Below are 21928 nucleotides of genomic sequence, written 5' to 3' on the forward strand. Positions count from 1 at the left end.
TTCGCTCACGCAGATTTGCGAAAATTATTGTAAGGTTTAACGCGATGTGATATCTCGAAATCCTTTTATTGCATCAAGCAACATCATTTTCCACTCTTTGATGGAAATATCGATTCAACGAATGGTTTTATAACATTTAGATTGTTCGACCTAATCTGTTCAACCCCACTCGACTCGGTCATATAACATTGATTAAAATTTCCATTTCCTTCTTGAATGTTGTGGTCCAAAAAGGAGCCTATCCTCCCTATAACTATCACTTTAAACGATACTTTAAAAAAGCTGTCCATTTACTTTGTAGAAAATGCATGCTTTAGCGTTATTCTTAGTCACATATTGTTCAGTGACACAAATGCTTCCACTTAGTTTTGTTCTGCTACTATATGGGTCATGGTCCAAAGGTTAATATTGCCATTAGTTTTTCCTTTGAAACACGTCAGCGTCAGTCGCTAGTTGCCACGTGCTTCGTCGCATCCTATGGTAAAATGTTGCTAAATGTTGATGGCCTTTTTGGAGGTTGTTTCATCTATCTGTTTATTGTAGTGTTTGTTATTGTTTTACTGTCAGCATGGAGTGTTTATCGGCCGCCGGGCATGCCGCCAGGACCGAGAGGCTATCCAGTCGTTGGCAGTTTGTTCTGTAAGTACGTTATGCGCCATGTTGAATGATTCCAACAATATAATATTTTCTATATGACGTGGTTTTTTTTCAAACTATCAAAGGCGCTATTTTGCGTAGAGTTAAAAAGCACCTTAAAGATAAACAATGTGAAACGTGCATGAACAACTAGTACAATCGAAGACCTTTTTCACAAGGAAGGTATTTATGTTCTAATTCAGCAAGGGTGCCAGTGTGTACCATCACCCTCGACCCATTACCTTTTAGTGCGTCATCACGCGTCGATATATGGCCAGCGTCAAGTATTGCGTTTGATGTTACAGCATCAATCAGTCGCTCACCAAGTCTGGATACCGTCGATTATTGGTCTGTTGAGTCTCGAGCAAATTTTACTATAAAAACTTGGTCATCTAGGGACCCAGACAGTGGCCTTGTCAAAATGTACCCCGATCGGACATAGTTTATTGTCAAGATTTATTAGTGTCAAGCTAGTGAAATATAAAGCGCCCTTTGTACGTTTAGGTTCGTATGACGCATGGTGGCCCTTCAGGTGAAAAGTACTACATCACCAAATATCAGGGTCATGTTTTAACCAAGGGAATTTACAATGATAAGGTTTCTTAATCGTGTGCACAACCACATCAGCAAAATACGTAATCAGTTCGTTGCCATCGTGACCACGAGTGCATGCACTTTGGACAAAATGAAAAAATAGTAACATGCATAAAATGTATTTTCGCTGTTTAAGCAATTATGTAGCAGCACAAGCTAAGTGACGTAGTGAAATTGACGCTCGCCTGTAGATACTATTAGAGAATGTTCAATCTGGAATATTAAGTTCATACATTGTTTATAAGGATGAAAGTTTCGCGAATTTCAAATCGATGTAGCACGATTTTGCCTGCCTCCAAGCAGTGTTGATCAGACACAACAACTTTCTTACGTCAAGCATGAAGTTTATTTCTGATCGTAGGGACAAGGCCTTTAACACCTACAAAAATTAAGTTCACTTGGACAGCATGGCAAGTGTTCAGTACTTAATACATTACTTAAAATATTATTGCATGGTGGTGATGTTTGCAGGCCAACCTCACTTTTGCTATATTAATGGGGTTTTTTTACTGCAGAACAGTGTACAATTTGTGCGGGCTACTGCTTTATACTTTATGACGACCAGACCTGTCTGGGGTCCCTAGATAACCTGCTTATTCGTAATCAAAGGAGCTCGAAAGTCTGCAGAAAAAAATAGTCGACAGTATCAAGGCTTTCACAATTTAAACGCAATATTGAACCCTGAGTTCATGTCAACAAGTGACGAAGCGCAAAAGACTACCATGCCAGGCGTTATTGCGCACGTTAGTACCGCTTTTCAGCTGGTCGGTTTCTTCTACCCGAGGGAAGTATAGCTGTATCTTTCAATAATTTTCATGTTTTTTATGCTGTTTATTATCGACAGAAACACAGAAATGCTGAGAGTTCCAAAATGCCCGTATTGGCTATAACACATCTCTATATACATATGACTGCCATGTTGACAAACTGAACTCTCAGCATTTCTGTCTTTCTGTCGATAATAAACAGCATAAAAACATGAAAATTATTGAAAGATACCCAGGGTAGTAGCTGTATCTTTCAATAATTTTCATGTTTTTATGCTGTTTATTATCGACAGAAAGACAGAAATGCTGAGAGTTCAGTTTGTCAACATGGCAGTCATATGTATATACAGATGTGTTATAGCCAATATGGGCATTTTGGACGTCTGGACAGAAAATTATCTTCACAGACAGACAGACAGACAGACAGACAGACAGAGACAAACACACACACACCTAAACACACACACACACACACACACACACATACATACATATATATATATATATATATATATATATATATATATATATATATATATATATATATATATATATATATATATATATAATGGGATTTGTGGCTGCTACGATGCATTTTATACGTTTATTGGCTAGTATCTCACATATATTACGATCAAAACACACTGATTCCCCTTCACTCTTATCACCAAAATAAAACATAAGGCCCGATACCAATCGCGACCGCCCTAGGCTGAAGAAACTGGCCAGTCCCATGACACACAACGGCCTCGCCTTTGAAAAAACGTATCAACTCACAGGCTATGATGTCAGATCGCTGCCAGGTTCATTAACCAGACATTGGTTCTCAATTCTCTCTCCAGCATTAAGCGAGAACATGCATCTTGACTTCATCGAGCTTGGAAAGAAATACGGTGACATTTTTACCATCAAGTTGGGCAGTAGTTTGGTTGTCGTTCTGAACAACTACGAGCTCATCAAGGAAGCATTGGTGAAAAAGCCAACAGACTTTGCCGGTAGACCTCGCACATTAAGCGGTTCGTAATAATTGTCTTTACACTGCTGTGACACCTGTACTACTTGTGTTGTTGGTCAACAAGTGGGTTTTATTGTTTGCTGACAAGCAAGTAGATGAATTGAATGTATTTTTTAACCTAACGACAGTATATAATAAACTTAAGCATACACAGTATGAAATACGCGTCCCTTCACTTTTTTCATAGGTGATATTCTCACTGAAGGTCGCAAGGACATCGCGTTCAGTGATTTCAGTCCAACATGGAAACTACACAGGAAAATTTCCCACCAGGCTATAAGGTATATGTATGTGGTTTGGCTGAAAAGTGCCTCAAGCGTTGTTGTGCATTCACTAACGAAGAAAAAAAGTCCAACGATTTGACTACAAGATTAAATATATTACATTCATGAGTTGACTCATACTTAAACATGTTACGGAAGAAGGATTTCAATTCAGATCGCCTTTCACATGTACAAGTTGACATCGGTGGTTCAGAAGCACTTTGTCCACCTTAATGGTAAAATAAGTCAATCTATGTGTGTCAATGAGTGCAAGTACAGGGGAAATAAAGCACGGCATACACTGAATATTGGGTTATTATCGTCGAATGTGCATACTTCAACAATACTCATGTAAAATATGTGCATTCATTAATAGATTACATGAATAGACTCAAAGGTCATCAGTGAAACTTGCTTGATCAGTCAGTCTATGAATCATTTCCACAATGCAATGCGTGTCATGTTGACATGCAATATTTTTATCATCAAAGATTGCCATTATGTACAATGTGTTTTGTAGATGAATTCATCTTTCTCATGTTTATCAACATTTGTAATAAATTTTCAGAGCATACGCAAGTGGTGAAAAACTGGAATGCCTGTTGCGGGAACAAGCATTTCCAATGCTCCAAAAGGTACTGGAGGAAAGTGACGGCAAACCAATACAAATGAAACGACTTTTCCTGCTGACCGTGAACAATATTATCGGTAGATTGTGTTTCGGATACGGGTAGGTCTTGAAAGTTTCCATTTGAAGTAGTCCAAACTTGTAAATGTTTCATTAAACCATTTTCTCTATCATCTATATGTTGATAATCTGAAATTTCAAATTTGGCACTCCGAATTCGACATCACGCGACCACGTGGAAACTGCCAAAGCGTTACACCTTCAAAAATTATAAGGTAATAAAGAGTACATCATTCATGGAAGTCACAAACACATAAAGATAGGCGGTCTGCTTATGAATGTTTTCTTACAGTGAGATATTTATTCAAATTCCAGCCTCACTTTGGAGGACGAAAAATTCAAGATGACCATACGAGTCTTCGACGAATTGAGAGAAATCATTGGCAACGGCCTTATCACCGACATCTTTCCATTCATGCGATACATTCCGATGAAAGCAACACGTGACCTCATAAGAATAAACGAAGAAGCATTAGGGTTCTATAAAACCAAGTTCAAGGAACGCAAGGAGAACTATGATAAAGGTATTTCTGGTTTTGTTGATATCAATTTGATATTACTGTAATGGTTTTGATAATTAATATTTCTCTTTCGTTGATCGTCGCGCTGAATATATATCTTACTTGCAAATTTGGTATTTTTCAGCACAAGATATGGGACTAGGGCTTGAGTTTGACGTCATTTGTACAGTTTTAAATCATTGATCCGTTTATCTTCACAATAATTATATCATATTGTATATTGTGTTGCTCTATAAAACTAATTAATTTGGTCGATATAGCAAACACCCAATCATTATCTTTCAGACAACGTTCGAAACTTGGCAGACTACTTGATCCATGAGCAGATGAAGGCCGTCGAAGAGGGCGTCGGTGATATAGAAAAGCTGACTGATACACATCTTGTACAAACTATTAGTGATTTTTATGGAGGTAATGGCAAAATAAAGATAAACAGAGAGGAAATCACACACACATACACTCACACACACACATTCATACCAATCCACAGACAAACATAGACTCGCAACGGGTATTGTTTAAGACGTGAAGCGGTCACGTAACCGATTCATGTTCGCCTCGCCTCAGGTTGCTCTCGCCTCTCTTTTCCGAAGAGTGCCGACCATGCATCCTTCGGTAATTTTCGGATTTTCGCCAATTGTTAAGTGAAAGTATTCGGCAAAGTTTGTGTTGTTGTTGTCGTGTGGTGCTGAGCGGAATTGACGTGCTGGCGAAAAGGGGAGTGTTTTGAGCTTCAGGAAAGTGAGTTTTACCGTTTTTAAAAATTCCTCTCATATTTTTATGAATATATAATGAGTGTGTTTGAACCAAATTTGAAAGTCTTTTATCGGTACTGTCTGGTTTTACTCAATGGTTTACGGTCAGTCATACCGTCTTTTACACGTGCGTCAAGGAAGGACATGTTTATGAAACTGCTGTCGTGTTATGTTTTGATTGGCGTGAAGCAGTGTTTCTGGTCTGAGAGCTCACAAAGTAACTATGGTAGCTGCGCGACTGGCAGTACGATGCCATCTCGTCGTATTTTTCGCATAATCTCGTGCAATTATCAACCACAAACAAAGCCTCCAAAAAGTTTAACACCTTTGAAGCTCATTTTAATATGAAAAGTCAATAGTCTACCGAGACGACCATGGAACAAAAGGCATGCCGCGTTTCCAGTCTATATTTGTCTGTGACCAAACAGAACTGGACGGTAGGAAACAGACTCACGTTAGGAGACCATCGGATTTAAAAACAGAGCAGAGTGTAGAGATACAAGCTCACAAGTATTTTCACATTTACATGATTGCGCAAACATAGAAACAGTTTAATTTATCACATAACAGACGGACTAGCATTAAGATATGCTATTCAACTCAGTTCTCACGTCCAAAACCAAAGGAACAAGAGACATGAACGGAAGCATTTACATCAAATAGTAGAAATAAACAGGAATAATACTATTTGAGCTTGAATTGTCTGTCTATCTCTAACACTTATTAATATATGTTATCTTCATAAACCCCAAAGCGGGCGTCGACAGTACAACAGAAACCATGGATTGGTCAGTTGCCTATATGGTAAGGTATCCCGATGTGCAGACCAAAGTTGCCATGGAGATCGACGACGTTGTTGACCGCGATCGTCTACCTTTGTTGTCTGACCGTTCCAAGCTACCGTACTGTGACGCTGTTATACACGAGTTGATGAGAATACGCACAGTTGCTCCATTGTCAGTGCCACACAAAGCTTTGGTGGATTCAACAATAGGTGAGATATCCTCCTGCGTGTTTTCGTAATTTTTACAATTACAGTCCATCAACATCTTCTGAAGTCAAACGACCCAACAACCAAGGTCGAATGACTTTTATTATAATGCTGCCGAATATGAGAAAAACATTGGCCAGCTCGTTTCTCCCTAATTCTATCAAAATAAGTGAAAAGTTTTCAAACGATAATATAAAAACAGGCAGCACGTTCAGCAAAGGATGATAAACATCTAAAATCCGAAAGCTGTTTTGAAGCAAAAGATTTTACCATTATACTTCAGTTTCACTTTTCACTCAACAGGTGGTTACAACGTACCTAAAGATACTTGGGTTTTTATAAACCTTTGGGCTGTGCATATGGACGAAAGAGCGTGGGAAAATCCGGATCAGTTTAAACCAGGTATATCCGGGGATAAGTTCTTTGTCCAACATACTTCCGTATATAAGTAGCTGTAAACATTGATGATTGACACATACATACATACATACATACATTCATACATACATACATACATACATACATACATACATACATACATACATACATACATACATACATACATACATACATACATACATACATACATACATACATACATACATACATACATACATACACACACATACAACACATACATACATACATACATACATACATACATACATACATACATACATACATACATACATACATACATACAAAACATACAAACATACAAAAACATACATACATACATACATACATACATACATACATACATACATACATACATACATACATACATACATACATACATACATACATACACATACATACATTCATACATACATACATTCATACATACATACAGCCATACATACATACATACACACACATACATACATACATACATACATACATACATACATACATACATACATACATACATACATACATACATACATACATACATACATACATACATACATACATACATACATACATACATACATACATACATACATACATACATACATACATACATACACTACATACATACATACATACATACATACATACATACATACATACATACATACATACATACATACATACATACATACATACATACATACATACATACATACATACATACATACATACATACATACATACATACATACATACATACATACATACATACATACATACATAAACGCACATACACACACACCATACATACATACATACATACATACATACATACATACATACATACATACATACATACATACATACATACATACATACATACATACATACATACATACATACATACATACATAAATACATAAATACATACTGACATACGGATATGCAGGATGCATACATACACAAGGGAATTTGTTCATATCTATCATTATAACACACCAAATGCGAATCGCCAGAATACGTAAGGTGACGACTTGTCCCCACCAGATCGAGAAAATTGACGTCAGAGGTTATTTTTTTTTAAACTATATGCCTAGGGAAATAGTTTGGACTAAATTTGGAAAAGTGCCCGGTCACGTGACCGTAGTGTCATCTGCAGCTTTGCAACAATGGCGGGTGATTAGAACATGCTGTGCGTCTGGGATAAGCGACGACACTCTCTCTTAACAGATTTTCCAACATTTTCCAACATTCCAACAGCGTAGGAGCTTGAACAGCTCATCGACGGAAAGGTTAAAGTGCAACTAAGGATGTCGCTAGGTATGCTTAGAATATGTTTTGAAAGATAGTGGTACTACGTACAACTGAAACCGCTGTGGAAACATCGCCCAGTAAACCTGTCACAATGGATAGTTGCGATGCAAAATATCAAAACACATTAAAAACTATATAACAACACAACATGAGCGTGTGGTGTGTTATAAAACACCTATAACCTGGTCTTTATTCGGGCTATAGCGTCCGTTTATTCCTCCTCGTGACCGTGTGTTAGCAGAAACACATCGCTATACCCCTCTGCCTACGGCCGCGGGGTATAGCGATTTGTTTCTGATAACACACAGCCCCACGGTGTTATTGACGGGCGCTATAGCCCTCATGACCAGGCAATAGGTGTTTACTATTTATCATAAGTATTGAAATGTTATGTTTATACATTCATATTACATCAAATTTGTCAAGCTCTGTCATCAAAAGTTTGATTGAATATTTTGTTCATAAGATCAAATCCGATCACACACTATGACATCACAAGTTTGACGGAATGTTTTGTTCATAAGATCAAATCGGATCATACACTATGTTATACTCTTGAGCATAAAGTGTAATACCGCCTCCAATATATTTTTCTTGCAGAACGGTTTCTTAACGAGGACGGTTCACTGAAACCCAAAGCAGACAACTTAATGCCCTTTTCTGCTGGACGTCGTGTGTGCCTTGGGGAGTCTCTGGCAAAACGCGAAATTTTTCTTCTTTTTACGGCCCTATATCAGCGATTTACATTCTCTCCTGTTCCTGGGAGAGATCTACCAAGTTTAGAAGGCAACACCAGTGCATTAGCCTTACGAGTAAATAAGTATGAAGTTGTAGTGAAAAGACGATACTGAATCATAGATATTTTCTTGTTCGTAAACGCGTCCATATTGTGGTTCTTATTCAACATCTTGGAAAGCCACTAAAATTTTTGCAATTCGAAAATATTTCAAATGCAGTTTATACGATAAATAGTTTTAAGTTCTCATATATCTCGCTTTGTGCATTTCTTAGTAAAATTTATATTTTTCAGAAATAGTTCATTATTTTGAAGCGTAGAACATTAGTTGTTTACGACGTTCGGCAGTCAATATGTACCTACTAATGATGAATCATAATGTATTGCACAAACTCCGAATCGTACATTAAATATACACTGTGACCGTTATTTGAGGTCAACAAACTGAGTGAGGTGAGTATTGCTTTTGTCAAAATGGTACTTATTTGACACGCACTCATCAAAGGGACATCGACGTTTGTCATGGTACTTTCTTTGAAACCTGACATGTTTGGCGGTGGCAAAATTTAGTTCTGTCTTTCATGATAAAATGTCAGTTTTCAAAGATTCCAATGCGATTTCCTGAGGTGACTGATAATGAAAATCGTCTAGGGCAACGTCCAACGATGCACTTTCTTCCGGGCTTTCTTCCAAGCGTGCTTATTTTGATGGAGGACGACTGTTTGTTGAGAACAGTTTACATGGTTGAAATGATCGGCCACTCTCTTCATCTCCTTAAACTGCTTCGGGATTTACCTTCGGCAATCCGAGGTATGACTTTGGCGTCTGTAGTTTAGCCACCGCTCTAAAAGACCATGTGTTTGAGTACTGTACTGACACTCGTGGCAAACTTGTCAAAATCTTTCGCCTTGCAGAATTTCTGAGTGTTCACATTGCAGAAATCGAGCCTCTTGAAATCAGCAAAATATTTCAGTAGTAAGACATCTACCACAAGGAGGAAGTCTTCGATATCCTTGGGATTGGAGATAGCTGCCATCGTCAGGTTTTTTTTGGTGAGTGATCAAAGTGTGCATGTCATACAATTTCTCACTCAACTGAATTTAGAAATATCACAAAGATGCTTGCAATTTGGAGATGTAGAAATCTTACTCTTGTTGGAAAGTAAAAATGTTGAAAACACTTGTTATCCCTTAGCCTCTTTATCAAGTCTCACTTATACATTTACATTTTCCAGAGTTCTTTCCCTCTGAACTTCAAAGTGTTTTAAATGATTTTCTTTTGGATGGCAAAAAATCTAGGCGAAATGAAAATACGGTACGGTGTTTGCCCTTTGGAAAAATGCCGGCTTTTGTCTAACGCACTTACCCTCTTGGGCCAAAACAAAAAATGACATGGATAAAACTCGTTTTTGTTTCAAATGGTCAATAGAAACTAGTTCCGTTAAATTATTTGCGGGAGAAAGGGAAAACTTCTGTTTTTGCTGTAGCTACAATATGCAATGTATTCCGTCAAATATGCTTAGTTTTTACATATACATTTCCCGAATCTGGGGAGACAAGAAACAAAAGGATCAAAAAATTAGAATGAGAGCTTAAAAATAATTTTCGATAGGAATATCTGTATAGGTCTGGTGAAAAAGTTTTTTTCAGATTTTTTCTCCAAAGGTTGTGTGTACAAAGATATTTTTAAAGAAGGGAATATGCTTATTCTTGAAGTAAATGTAGGCACTTTAAGTCAAACATGTTTTACAGAGAATATGATTTTTATGCCTTGGAGTTTGGTAAAAGCAACATCTATCAAGTTCAGGAATGCCTATTTTTAACAGAATAATTAATGGGCCGTTGAAACCATACTTATTTAAGTAAAACCTATGTTATGGTAGTACAAAATTTAGTGCTAACCATTATAATGACATAATTTTTAAAAACCGCTTAAAGAAAATGGAGGAAAGGAAAGTTTTTAGCTATAGTTTCAATGTTAGTGATGATTATTCAGCTTCACACTTGTATCACTAACAACGTTATAATAGAGTCATACGTGACGTGTTTTCCGCAAAGCTGCTGAATAATTGATTTTTACTGACGACGTTTTGTTTAAAAAGAAAATAGTAGAGAGAAATATTTCTAACTTTTGTCATAATTCATTCAAGCAAAAGACTATCTGTTTGTGAATTGGAAATACACAAAGGATTTTTGGGAACAATGATTTTTTTCATTTAATTTAAGTAAATATGAAATATATTTAAGAGTCCTTAAACATCCGAACTTTATGATGGTAAAGTACATCATTGTACACTCAAAGTTCTTTTAATATAGATGTAAACAAAATAACAAAATACCAACATTGGAGGTGTTCCTATCTGTTATAAAGTAGAGATATATAATTGAGAGTAAAGCAGTTAATGATGTGAGCAATTTTCAAGTTAAGTGCAGTCATATAAAAGATCTTTTAAAGCCAAGCTAGACTTTTCTTTTTGGTTTGTTGTTTTGTTTTGTTTTGTCTTGTAGTTTTGTATTTTTGTGAATAAATTGTAAGTACAAAACAAAGAAAAAGGGGAAGGTAAACTAACAAAACGTCAGGAATACCTCATTGACAAAGATAAGGTGAATGATGTAACAGCAAATCCTTTCTATACAACGCCCTTCAGTCCACATATCGAAAACCAGCCTAATCAAAAAATGTTTATTAAGAAACTGAAAAGTAATATAGGGCAATCAAACATTTGCCACAGAAAACCCGGTCATAGCATGTAAAAGGAATAATAACATAAAGACATCCTCGTTCAAGCAAATCAAAGACGAGGACAAACGGACACAAGCAGGAAACCACACAACAGTCAGACCCGACGCAACGATTATAGCATATCTTTTTGATTAGCATTGGCGACCATCAAACCATATATAATAGGGTTAGGGTTAGGGTTAGGGTTAACCCTAACCCTAACCCAAAACCATTCGAGTGACTGATGAAGGGACCTAACTTTTGGTTCTGAAACACCGTAAAGACGAACCACTCGAATATAAAACCGGTTTATCGGGAACCCAGATCACACGACAAGGGTAAGGCACTACAGAATCGCTCGTGTCTCGCCATGTTTTTCGTTATCATGAAACCACCTTGAACGAATCACTATACCGTATCACCGAATAAAGTCATTTTTATATAGCACAGGTATTACACCTGAAAAAGAGTTTAGTTTGGTAACTTTTCTACTGTAGCAGGGGAAAGATAAATCACACTTGAGTAGTGATAGTATTTCGGAAAGAAAACTCATGACTTCCATGAAAAGAATGTAGATTCATCTTCCAAACAAAACGTCCATATAGTTATGAGACCATAACCTAATTCAGGTGTTTGTGTTTACGCTTGCAACTGCACGCAGTAATAAGGTGTGTGAGGGTTTCCCGGCCGACTTCAAAGCGTTATATACATAAAGATTTGAATAACGTCATGCTACGTAAAGAGTGCTGCACTGCCTAAAAATCCAAAATGGCTTTAAATATCAATTTATGTAGTTTAAATAGCTTTTTGACTAAAAAAGTATTCCCCCAGCATTGCAAGATGGCCTAACAGCTTCATATTATATATATATATATATATATATATATATATATATATATATATATATATATATATATATATATATATATATATATATATATATATATATATAGGTAGGAAGGTAGATAGATAGATAGATAGATAGATAGATAGATAGATAGATAGATAGATAGATAGATAGATAGGTAGGTAGGTAGGTAGGTAGGTAGGTAGGTAGGTAGGTAGGTAGGTAAATAGATAGATAGATAGATAGATAGATAGATAGATAGATAGATTGTGTTTTTCTGCAGTTTTGTTCCAAAGATATTACTCTTTTCTCCTCATTCCCAAATAGAATTTTTTCAACAGGGCGTTGCTCAAACAGATTCGGGAAAATTATTATAAGGGACAACGCGATGTTATATCTCTAAATCCTTTTACGTGCATCAAGCAACATCATTATTCACTCTTTGATGGAAATATCGATTCAACGAATGGTTTGATAAAATTTAGATTATTTGGCCTAATCTGTTCAATCCCACTCGACTCGGTCCTGTGCCATTGATTAAAATTTCAATATCCTTCTTGAATGGTCAAAAAGTAGCCTATCCTCAAAATAAGCATCAGTTTACACGATATTTTAAAGAAGCTGTCTATTTATTTTGTAGAAAATGCATGCTTTAGCATTATTCTTAGTCACATATTGTTTAGTGACACAAATGTTGCCACTTATTTAGTTCTGCTACTATATGGGTCATGGTCCAAAGGTTAATATTATCAAGTTTTTCCTTTGAAACATATCGCTACTCGCCACCTGCTTCGCATCCCATGGTAAAATGTTGTTAAATATTGATAGCCTTTTTGGAGGTTGTTTCATCTATCTTTTTATTGTAGTGTTGGTTATTGTTTTACTGTCAGCATGGAGTGTTTATCAGCCGCCGGGCATGCCGCCAGGACCGAGAGACTATCCAGTCGTTGGCAGTTTGTTCTGTGGGTACGTTGCGCGACACGTTGAATGATTCCAACATTATCTACGATTTTCTATATGACGTTTTTTTTTTTTCAAACAATTGCACTGTTCAAAGGCGCTATTTTGCTTAGAGTTAAAAAGCACCTTAAAGATAAACAATGTGAAACGTGCATAAACATCTAGTATAATGGAAGACCTTTTTCACAAGGAAGGTATTTATGTTCTAATTCAGCAAGGGTGCCAGTGTGTACCATCACCCTCGACCCATTACCTGTTAGTGCGTCATCACGCGTCGATATATGGCCAGCGCCAAGCATTGCTTTTCATGTGACAGCATAAATCAGTCGCTCACCAAGTACGGATGCTGCCGATTATTGGTCTGTTGAGTCTCGAGCAAATTTAACAATAAAAACTTGGTCATTGTCAAAATGTAACCCGATCGGAAATAGTTATTGTCAAGATTTATTAGTGTCAAACTAGTGAAAATAAAGCGCCCTTTGTACGTTTTGGTTCGTAAGACGCAAGGTGGCCCTTAAGGGTGAAAAGTACTACATCACCAAATGTCACGGTCATGTTTAAACCAAGGGAATTTACCATGATCAGATTTCTTAATCCTATACACAACCATATCAGCAGAATACGTCATCAGTTCGTTGACATCGTGACCACGATTGCATGTACTTTGGACGAAATGAATAAATAGTAACCAGCATAAAATATATTTTCGCTGTGTAAACAATTATGTAGCGCAGCACAAGCTAAGTGACGTAGTGAAATTGATGGTCGCCTGCAGATAGTGTTAGAAATGTACAAACTTGAATATTAAGTTCATAAATTGTTTACAAGGATGAAAATTTCACGAATTTAAAATCGATGTAGCACGATTTTGCCTACCTCCAAGCAGTGTTGATCAGACACAACCACCATCTTACGTCAAGCATGAAGTTAATTTCTGATAATACCGACAAGGCTTGTAACACCTAAAAAATTAAGTTCACTTGGACAGTATGGTAAGTGTTATGTACTAAATACATGTCTTAAAATATTATTGCATTGTGGTGATGTTTGCAGGCCAACCTCGATTTTGCTACATTAATGTTTTCACTGCAGAACAGGGTACATTTTATGCGGGTTACTGATTCATAGTTTATGACGACCAGGCCTCTGTCTAGAGTCCCTAGATCGCCTGGTAATTCGTAATCAGAGGAGCTCGAAAGTCTAGGGAAAAAAGTCGGCAGTATCCAGGCTTCCAAAATTTAAACGCAATATTGATATTCAAGACGCGCTTCGCTAATCACCTGCAATCATTCCTAAACGAAAGCTATCGACACTGCACGGAGCTTTCCAAGTACGTCTGGTCCCTCAAACAAAATAACCAGGTCTTTGACATTTCGTGGTCAGTTATTGACAAAACATCAAGTTACTCTAACATAAGCAATCGATGTAATATTTGTATATCAGAAAAACTACAAATTATCAATGCTGACAAATCTACGCTGTTAAACAAACGCTCGGAGCTGGTTTCAAAATGTCGCCACCAAAAAAATATTATTTATAAAATTTGAACACCACGTACAAACAGAATGGAACGTTCCGATTATACACATATAAGACTGTCGAGCTAAGAATCCTTTCACTTTAAAAGTTGCCTTTATACTAGATATGAATGTTAAGTGACAGGGTTAGAAAAATTTAAATGTGTATTACTGGGATTAATAAAATTGAATCATGCCGTTACCAAATTCATGGACAGAGGGGAAATATTAGGGTTTTTTGCTTGATTCCGATCAAATCTCCTAACAAAACCTTGCGAGCTGGTAGCATAAATTTTAGCTTAATCTCATGTAAAAGGACTTTTTTTTCTCTTTGAGACCGTAAAAGAAAGCTTTGACAAAAAGTACTTTTGGCTAGTAAACATTTTACTCACGCCAAATACACCCTTTATTTGAAACCTGACTTAGGGAGAAACAATTTTCTGTTCAGAAGCATCAATGAGAATAAAAACTGCATTGTCTCAAACCAACGTCTCAGTCCCTAATCGTAAAGTGTAAAACATATAGGTGCTGCATTGTCTCAAACCAACGTCTCAGTCCCTAATCGTAAAGTGTAAAACATATAGGTGTAGCTCGTATGTAAACGAGTTGTTGCCGTGCTGCTGTCAATCATTTTTCTATCTATCGGTCTTTCTGTTTGTTGTTTCATTGTCTGGCTTGCACGGGCATATCAACGAACTCAACACAACCATAACTAGTTGCATGACTTTCTACTACCATTCATGATTACTAACATTTGCGGTACGGGTGAATACATGATTATTAAAGTGTTGGCTTCGGCATCAAATGATGAATAATCTGCTCGTTCACGTGAAGCAAACGTTGGTGTCCAATTCTTTCTTCAGCATTAACCAATAACATGCACCTAGACTTCATCGAGCTTGGCAAGAAGTACGGTGACATTTTTACCATCAAATTGGGCAGTAGTTTGGTTGTCGTTCTGAACAACTACGAGCTCATCAAGGAAGCATTGGTGCAAAAACCAACGGACTTTGCCGGTAGACCTCGCACATTCAGCGGTAAGTAAATATTGGGCTTGTATGCTGTTACAAAAAGATGATGGAAGGTAGGAAAACAGTTGACAGCAGAAGTGATATGTATCTGTAATCAGAATGCAAATGATAACTGAGTCAACTTCATATACTATTGTAATTTATGCAATAATCTAAGGGAAATTAATATGTATTCAAATACAGTTTATAAAGGTTTGAGATCAAATTGCGAAGGTAAATTATTGACGTCCAATAAGGTCTAAACAATTTTATTGAAAAGGCGTCCAGAAGAAAAAATGAACGGAAATGTCAATATTAAAATACTAATAGGTACTAGGTGTCGATAAACTTCCTCGATGCTCTTTTTTAACTTAACGTTGACATACAAGCGCAATGGTCAAACATGTTTTATTTTTTGTTGATATCGAATGAATCGAATGAATGCTTTAATCCAATGTCGGTATATAAGACATTTATGCACAAACAGTATCAAATATACGTCCCTTTACTTGTTTCATAGGTGATATTCTCACTGAAGGTTGAAAGGACATTGCGTTTAGTGATTATAGTCCAACATGGACACTACACAGGAAAATTGCCCACCAGGCTATAAGGTATGCTTTGTGGCTGACAAGTGCTTCTCGGGCGTTCTTTTGCATCGCTCGCGAAGGAAGTGAGACCATTTTACTACAAGAATAGGTATGCAAATGGGAAACAATGTATATTGCATTCAGACGTGATCCTTGTTTAAATGTGTTGCAGAAAAACTTGATTTTTTTATCGTGATCCCTTTCCATACGCACAGGTTGGATACATCGCTGATACAGAAGCATTTTAGCCACCTCAAAGGTTTAATAAGTCAATTACAACACGCCAAATGCTCATTTCATGTTGCGATTCGGCAAAATACGTCACGTGACGAGAAAATGGGTAAGTCTATTCCCTACGGAATCGACAAAAGTGACGTCAGAGGGTATTTTGAAAGCTTATAAAGGAAATAGTTTTTGGGAAATAGTTTTTGCCCTAATTTGGAAAAGTGCCCGGTCACATGACCATATGCTCAGTGTCGTCTGCAGCTTTAAAACAATGGCGGGTGAACGTGATGAGCGCCCCAGATGAGAGACGAGCCTCTCTCTCAACCAGTAACTTGAAGATGTTCAATTCCTACAGCGTAGGAACCTTAATAGCTCATCGACGACAAAAATTAAAGTGCAACCAAGGGTGCTGCTATGTATGCTTAGGATATTTTTGTGAAGATATGTGTACTAGTGTGACCGCTGTGATCGCCCAGTAAACTTGTCACAATGGATTTTTGCAGTGCACAAAATCGACACACATTAAAAACTATAACATATAACAAAATGTGGTCTTTATCCGGCTTATAACACCTTTCCATTACTTATCATGGCCGTGCGGTGACAGAAATACATCCCATCTTGGCTTACGGCGTCGGGGAATAGCCATGTGTTTCTGGTACGGCCCCGTTGGGTAGTAAACAGGCGCTAAAGCCTTCATGACCAGGTAATAGGTGTTCAATATGTGCGCTGTGAGTGCAAATGCACACGATCGGGTCTATATCGAACGATGGATCATTATTGTTGAACGTTCACAGTTCAACAACACTCTTGTAAAAGCTGTGCTTACATTAATAGTTCGCACTGAAACCGTTAGATGACAGGAATAGACTCAAAGGTCATCAGTGGAACTTGCTCGAGCAGTGAGTCTATGAATAATTCGCACAATACAATGCATGTGCTGTTGACATGCAATATTTTTATTGTCAAAGATCGCTATTATGTACAACTTATTAAAAATATTTTCTTCCACGAATCAAATAAGTTCTTTCATTTTATTTCATTATTTGAATAAGTCGAAAACTACAAAATGCTGCACTTTGGTTGAAAATTGCTGACAAGGTAACCGGAACAGTACACATAGATGAACGGCGCGTTTAGTCTCTGCCCTCAATCATTTTGTACAAAGACACTGTCGCGGCTGCAACCGCAGGTACGTTGTCTGACCTTTCTATCAACCATGAGCCGGGAGATTTCGCGGAGGTCAAGAAACTGCACTGCCGAAAACCCTGACTCTAAGTAGAGGATACTATTGGCCAACTTTGGGTTAAATAGTTGGCTTGGAATTGAAAAAAAAAGAAAAGGACATACAAAACTTAAAAGTTACGTCATTTGAAAACATATACCACATATCCCTTGATAAGTACTAGTTTGTTCACGACATTTCCCATAACTCTAAAATCTCCCAAAATGTTAGCGTTTAGATTTATTTTCAATACTATTGTCTCTTAGATACTGCTTTAGCATTAAGTGATTTTACACTCTCGTATTACTGAATTATAGATCCTTCAGAGTACCAAAAAGCTCAGAAAATGTACATGCATTGTCAACACGCTGATATTGTAGATGAATTCATCTTTCTCATGTTTATCAATATTTGTAATAATTTTTTTTCAGAGCATATGCAAGCGGTTAAAAACTGGAATGCCTGTTGCGGGAACAAGCATTTCCACTCCTTCAAAAGGTACTTGAAGAAAGTGAAGGAAAACCAATACAAATGAAACGACTTTTCCTGCTGACCGTGAACAACATTATCGGTAGATTGTGTTTCGGATACGGGTATGTCTTTAATGTTTCAATTCGAAGTAATCCGCTCTTATAAACATTTCATTTCATCGTTTTTTATTGTCTCGATCTTGAAAATCTAACATTTCAAATATTGGTGAGAGATTTCAAAAATCGATGAATTTGAAATCATGTTATACCACTTAGAAACTGCAGAAGAGGAACACCTTCAATCACTACTTGGCCTTTTCGCCAGAGGTCCATACATCTTTCTTTCAATTTGATTTTTGTTGTGTGTGAAGGTGCTTTACTGTCTGTTCTGTGCTGTTTTGTGTCTATGTTTGTAACTAGTGTATTACGTATTTTGACCTTGTGTTATTGATTACGGAAGGGTATGATTGCAATTATTATGCTAAGATATCAGAGAGTCTATATATTCCATTGAAGTCACAATTACTTAGTAGATTTATTTAATTTCCAGCCACACTTTGGAGGACGAAGAATTCAAGATGATCATACGTCTCTTCGACGAACTCATAGAAATCATCGGCAACGGCCTTATCACCGACGTCTTTCCATTCATGCAATTCATTCCGATGAAGGCAACACGTGACCTCATAAGAATAAATGACGAAGTATTAGGCTTCTTTATGACCAAGTTCAGGGAACACAAGGAGAATTATGATAAAGGTATTTTTGGTTTCGTATATGTCAATTTATTATAACCTTATGTTCTGGATGATGAATATTTCCTCCCTCCTTGATCGTCGCGCTGAATATTTAATGTCTTTTATATTATATTATATTATATTATATTATATTATATTATATTATATTATATTATATTATATTATATTATATTATATTATATTATATATATATATATATATATATATATATATATATATATATATATATATATATATATATATATATATATATATATATATATATATATATATATATATAAACACATCATTTATCATATTGTATGTTGTGCTGTGCGTATTAATTTTGTAAAGATAGCAAACACTCCAATAATTATATTTCAGACAACGTTCCAAACTTAACAGACTACTTGATCCATGAGCAGATGAAAGCTGTCGAAGAGGGAGTGGGTGATATTGAAAAGCTGACTGATACACATGTCGTACAAACTATCGTTGATATGTACGAAGGTAATGCTAGCATACACACGAACGGCGAGAAATGATACACGAACGCACACACGTACACACACACATTTATACTAAACAAAGTTGGAAACAAACAAATACACTCACGTTGCGAGACGATCGGATGTAAAACCTGGGCAGAGGAGACTGATACAAGCCTACAAGTATTTTCAAATATTCATGTGCAATATATAGAAGCCGTTTACTTTACAACAATAAACAGACGAACTTGCTTTAGGATATGCAACTAAACTCAGCTCTCACGCTCGAAACAATAGCAATAAGAGACATGAACGGGAAACATAACATCAAAAAGCAAAAACTTATAACAGTAATGATATTGTAGATTACAATCTTTGGCCTATCACTAAAACGTATCAATGTATGTTATCTCCATAAACCCAAAAGCTGCCGTCGACAGTACAACAGAAACCATGGATTGGTCAGTTGTCTACATGGTAAGGTATCCCGATGTGCAGACCAAAGTTGCCAAGGAGATTCGACGATGTTGTTGGCCGTGATCGTCTACCTTTGCTCTCTGACCGTTCCAAGCTGCCGTACTGTGACGCTGTTATACACGAGTTGATGAGAATACGCACAGTTGCTCCATTGTCAGTACCCACAAAGCTTTAGTGGATTCAACAATAGGTGAGATATCCTCCTGTGTGTCTTCGTAATTTTTAAAATTGCAGTCCATCAACATCTTCTGAAGTAAAAACTACCCCGGTAATTATACTGCTGCCAAACATGAGAAAAACTGCCCGGCTCGTTTCTCTCGAAGCCTTTCAAAATAAAAAGCTTTAAATGATAACATCTACACAGACAGCACGTTCAGTTCAGTAAGGAAGACAAACACTTAAAATTCCAAAGGCTGTTTTGAAGCATCAGATTGTGTCACTATACTTCTGTTTCACTTTTCACTCAACAGGTGGTTACAACGTTCCTAAAGATACTTGGGTTTTTATAAACCTTTGGGCTGTGCATATGGACGAAAGAGCTTGGGGAAATCCGGATCAGTTTAAACCAGGTATACTCTGGGGATAAGTTTTCTTCCAACATACTTCCGTATATAAGTAGTTGTAGACATCAGTGAAACATAAATCCATCCATCCATCCATCCATCCATCCATCCATCCATCGATGCACGAACGCACACACACACACACACACACACACACACACACACACACACACACACACACACATACATACATACATACATACATACATACATACATACATACATACATACATACATACATACATACACACACACACACATACATACATACATACATACATACATACATACATACATACATACTAACACACCCAAGTTTCGAGTTTATGAAATATTTTAGTTCATTAGATCAAATCGGATCATACACTATGTTATACATTACATCTGAGAATAGAATGTAATACTGTCTCCAACATATTTTCTTTCAGAGAGGTTTCTTAAGGAGGACGGTTCACTGAAACCCAAAGCAGACAACTTTATGCCCTTCTCTGCTGGACGTCGTGTCTGCCTCGGCGAGTCTTTGGCAAAACAGTGCATTAGCCTTACGAGCAAATAAGTATGAAGTTGTTGTGAAAAGACGGTACTGAATCACAGATCTTTTCTTCTTCGTAAATGCGTCCACATCGTGGTTCTCAATCAGTATTTTGGAAAGCTACTGAAATAGTTGCCAATCGGGAAATTTAAATGCAGTTTATACGATAAATAGTTTTTAGTACTTATGGATCTCGCTTTGTGCATTTGTAACTAATTTTTTTTTTTTTTTCAGAAATAGTTCATTATTTTGCAATGTAGAACATTAGTTGTTTACAACGTAAGGCAGTCAGCACATTTACCTACTAATGATGAATCATAATATATTGCACAAACTCCGAATCGTACATTAAATATACACTGTGACCGTTATTTGAGATAAACAAACTGAGTAAGATAAGTATCAATTTGTCTTTGTCAAAATTGTACTTTTTTGACACGCACTCATTAAAGGGGCATCGACGTTTGTAATTGTCGCCGTTAGTGTAATATTTACCACACTTCTTAGCGCCTGGTCCTCTTTCATGTACTTTCTTTGAAGCGTGTCATGTTTGGTGGTGGCAAAGTTCAGTTATGTCTGCAATGATAAAATTGAGTTCTCAAAGACTCCAGTGCTTTCTTTTATTTTGTTTTAAATAAAATTAAAAACATTCAATACTCCAGTGCGCTTTCCTGAGGTAAATGATAAAATGAAAATCGTCTAGGGCAACGTCCAAAGATTTACTTCCTCCAGGCTTTCTTATAAGCGTGCTTATTTTAATGATAGACGACCACGTAAACTGTCGAGAACAGTTTACGTGGTTGAAATGATCGGCCAATCTCTTAACATGATCTGCTTATATTGCTTCGGGACTTACCTTCGGCAATCCGAGG

General features: G+C 36.8%; 1 protein-coding gene and 1 pseudogene across 1 annotated transcript; both read left to right on the plus strand.

Annotated features, from left to right (window-relative positions):
* The first annotated feature begins 382 nt into the window (after positions 1-382).
* On the plus strand, positions 383-9139 carry LOC139143414 (steroid 17-alpha-hydroxylase/17,20 lyase-like). Its single transcript, XM_070713719.1, has 9 exons — positions 383-639; positions 2840-3013; positions 3200-3293; positions 3844-4005; positions 4279-4487; positions 4770-4895; positions 5994-6233; positions 6534-6632; positions 8559-9139. The coding sequence occupies exons 1-9, from the start codon at positions 384-386 to the stop codon at positions 8807-8809; spliced, it is 1611 nt and encodes a 536-aa protein (XP_070569820.1). The 5' UTR covers position 383; the 3' UTR covers positions 8810-9139.
* Positions 9140-15608: 6469 nt separating this feature from the next.
* LOC139143418 (steroid 17-alpha-hydroxylase/17,20 lyase-like) lies at positions 15609-21727 on the plus strand (annotated as a pseudogene).
* Positions 21728-21928: the final 201 nt, after the last annotated feature.

The sequence above is a fragment of the Ptychodera flava genome, chromosome 11 (genome assembly GCF_041260155.1).
Source record: "Ptychodera flava strain L36383 chromosome 11, AS_Pfla_20210202, whole genome shotgun sequence".
Lineage (NCBI taxonomy): Eukaryota > Metazoa > Hemichordata > Enteropneusta > Ptychoderidae > Ptychodera > Ptychodera flava.